At 42.7% G+C, this 3435-nt stretch overlaps 2 protein-coding genes across 2 annotated transcripts in view; one reads left to right on the top strand and one right to left on the bottom strand.

The window, feature by feature from the left end:
- Positions 1–2133, top strand: part of LOC119833324 (tyrosine-protein phosphatase 10D) — a 22298-nt gene extending 20165 nt beyond the window's left edge. Inside the window, exons 20-21 of the mRNA XM_038357310.1 lie at positions 122–311; positions 882–2133. Coding sequence (XP_038213238.1) covers positions 122–311; positions 882–913 — 222 coding nt within the window. The 3' untranslated portion in view covers positions 914–2133. The remainder of the gene's footprint in view (positions 1–121; positions 312–881) is intronic.
- Positions 1046–3435, bottom strand: part of LOC119833323 (MOB kinase activator-like 2) — a 29310-nt gene continuing 26920 nt past the window's right edge. The window contains exons 6-7 of the mRNA XM_038357309.1: positions 1157–1312; positions 1046–1072 (exon numbers count right to left, since the gene is read on the bottom strand). Coding sequence (XP_038213237.1) covers positions 1046–1072; positions 1157–1312 — 183 coding nt within the window. The remainder of the gene's footprint in view (positions 1073–1156; positions 1313–3435) is intronic.

Raw genomic sequence — 3435 nt, 5'->3', positions numbered from 1 at the left:
CGCACCTTCGCCCGCGCGAATATTCAAGCGCACGGCTCACTCACTTTTTGTATTCCACTGGGAAAGCTCTTCTAACTTTCTTTAATCTCTAACTTGAAATGAATTTGGTTCGTCTGTCCAGCTGGCGAACCATGCGGAGTACCTGGACATCTTCGGCATGGTGCACAGCATGCGGCGCGAGCGCGTGTGGATGGTGCAGACGGAGCAGCAGTACATCTGCATCCACCAGTGCGTGGTGGCCGCGCTGGAGGGCGCCGACCTGGCGCCGCCGCCGCCCAACAACCACCACCACCACAACGCCGCCTTCGAAGGTCAGTTTGTCGCCGAACGCGCCCGACCGGCGGGTCTCGCGCGTGCTCCTCAGCGCTACGGATAACGAATAACAGAGATTTGTGTGCGCGCGCAGGTGCGGGCTAGCGCCGCGCGGCCGACGCTCGCGCTCGCGTAAGATTGTGTGCGAATCATCCGTTTCATTCCTTTCTACGATCCATCTCAAAAACTAAATCGAAGCGTCCATCTTAATTTATTAAACACATATCATAACGTGTCTTATTTTACTGATTTATTGTTGGATACATTAACCCGCGGACGCTAAGTTCGACTAACTAGTGTCATTCACATGTCAGTGTGTCCAGCATGCGCGTGTCCATATAACAGTCTCTCCTCGCCCGCGGCGCGTGCGCATGTTTATACTTCATTTTGGACTTATTCTTGATAACTGTACAACTAATACAATGCCGAGTGCCGAGTGAAAATATATCCATCTCAGAATACAAATGATGAAAGGAGTTTTGAGTTCATCGAAATAGTTGTTTTAATCGACTAATAAATAAAGAAGTTAAGAGATAGGAAAGTTTAATGTGGGTATGTGTTTGTTTCAGACGACGAGGGCATCGCGGAGTCGGGCATGTGACCGCCGACCGCCGACCGCTTATTTGCGTAACGCATTTAATGTTCGCGAGGGCCTGTCCAAACTGCGCGATTTTTTATTCTAAATATCAAATATCAGGCGAAGTTATTCCACTGTCACGTGTCAATATTGCAGTCATGTTTCCTCTCTCGTCTCGTAAACCTGGCGGCGTCGAGTCAAACGTACTTAATAGTAATTGTAATCGCACACTAGTTTTAATTTTATTATATTTTTGTAAAAATGTACATTGTATGTGGACCAAGTATCTGTATATAGAGCTGACGGCGACGGACGACGTTCGTTGCAAAAATTCGTGCGTGACGGCGCCTCTTCGGCCGCTGTGACGGGGCCCGGCCATGGCAGAGCGCACTGTGCAGTGTGCACTGCTGTGTCCCACGCGCTCTGACGCCGCGTGACATGCTTCATTACTACTTAATTACTTATACTGCGCTCACTGACGCTTGAATCTCAAAATTGTACTTAATTATTTTTGTAAAAATTTTTATATTTTATTGATTTATTTATAACATCACTATGTAGGAGATATACATTTGTTACTGTACATTGTTGGCTTTTTATATTTTACATATGAATAATAAAAATATAAAAATAAGACGGAAATGCATCATAGTATGAAATTAAATTCGACCGACAGAACTCAACGTGAGGTAACTTTGTGATGCGAGATTTACTTGCATCATGAAAAAAAAAAATTGATACGGCATTTCAGGAAAGTCATGGTTAACGCTTCTTTGAGACACCGGTTGGTATAAGGCATTCCTAGTATTATATGAAATTTATGTACATATATCTTAAATTGTAAACAAAAGACACGTGTGTTTGTATTTATTTCAATACAAAAAAATATGTTGGTTGAGAGTATAACGCTGATATGTGCCTTACAGTGTAGACCTAAGTGGCATTCTGGACTCATTAGAATGAGCGGTTGTCGCTTCATCAACACTTAAGATATTAATTGTACAGTTTTATTTTCTTAAGTTAAATGTGTTGTGATTATTATGAAAGTTTGGAATTTTATGCAAAAAGTAAGTGTCTTTGTTTACAGTTCGCCATTTATTTTGATAAACATATCTTTATATATTACGACAACTAATTCTAACTGTGACTTAATATGTATAAATGTAAGTTTATATCCATGGTCTCGCTGAGAGCCCCTTTTACATTGTAGCCTACAGGTATTAATAAAAACGTATTTTATAGACTAGTGTTGTTTTATTTCATTTCCAAAAATCATTATTCAAGTTGACTTCGCTCTTTGGCGTGCGATTCTCGTCCCTTAATTAGGCAACTACTGGTTCAACTTGACAAACTATTTTCGTGTTGAAGAGTCCATTTACTTTTTGTTAAAATAATTTTCCTTCTGTGTTGTGCCGAAAGTCTATAAGGCTTTATAAATGACATTTTCTATTCTAGGCGGGTAAAATTAGAGGCACAGTAAAATAAGAGACAACACGGAGTAATCGCAACTCGGGTGCAGACGAAATTTTTTCGACGTATGGTGATTTATATATCTTCTAAAAATATTAGAAATATTACACACAAGTACTTTTGGCTTCACCTGCTTGCTACTTTTTTATGTTCAAGCAGTCTATTGAGTAAGTAGGTCACCTCGTGCAAAGTGATCAGCACCACCCAATAAATATTTGCAAAGTAAGGCCTCTGCGATTGCGTTTCTCTCTTTAAAAGGTAAATAAGTGATAAGGAAAGGATAAATTACGATGGGAATAAAGCCTTCACGACTCGCAGTTAATAGTTAATTAGCGTCATCTATCCGAGTTATTAAACTTGATCCGAGTGATCTACACTGATGTTATAAACAGGAAGGATTTGTATTTTTGTTTGTAATGGATAAATTTAAAAACTACTGGGCCGGTTTTCAAAATTCTTTCTCCATAAGAAAAGGGTTTTTATTTGACATCATCACACGTTTATAAGTGTGATGATGTTCCAATTGATTTCTATCGATCAGAGCAATTTAGGATGGCAGGTAGCAATGTAAAATGCAACACAACAACTTGCGTTGGTATAGTATTGTTGTTACAGGGGCATCCAAATAAAAAAAAAACAAAATAAAACTTCGATAAAGCTTTCAGTTTATTAGTTAAACAAATATCACTTTTATTTACAACCAAAGCAATCACAAATTTATAAACTAATAATCACCTAAAACTACTTAACAGATTGAAATATTTACAATAGAGTAACAATTCTTCAAGTTACGGAACGTACACGCGTCAACTACTCGGTCGAGTCACGGAAGGCATCTCGCGATCGTGAAGCGCCCCGACGGCGGCGGGCCGTGAGCGGACCGGAAGCGGGCCGGCGGCGGGCCGTGAGCGGGGAGGCGCGGGGCGGCGGGGCGCGGGCGCGGGCGCGGCGGCGCTAGCGGGCGGGCGGCTCGGGCGGCTCGCGCGGTGGTCACGCGGACGCCAGCGGCTGCGTCACCACGGGCGAGCGCCGCCGCGGGGACGCCTCCTCGCCGCTGTCGGCGCCCGCGCCCGCCC

This window comes from Zerene cesonia, chromosome 17 (assembly GCF_012273895.1).
Source record: "Zerene cesonia ecotype Mississippi chromosome 17, Zerene_cesonia_1.1, whole genome shotgun sequence".
In the NCBI taxonomy this organism is placed as follows: Eukaryota; Metazoa; Arthropoda; class Insecta; order Lepidoptera; family Pieridae; genus Zerene; species Zerene cesonia.
The sequence above is the reverse complement of the archived record's forward strand: the minus strand, read 5'-3'. Positions and strand labels throughout refer to the sequence as shown.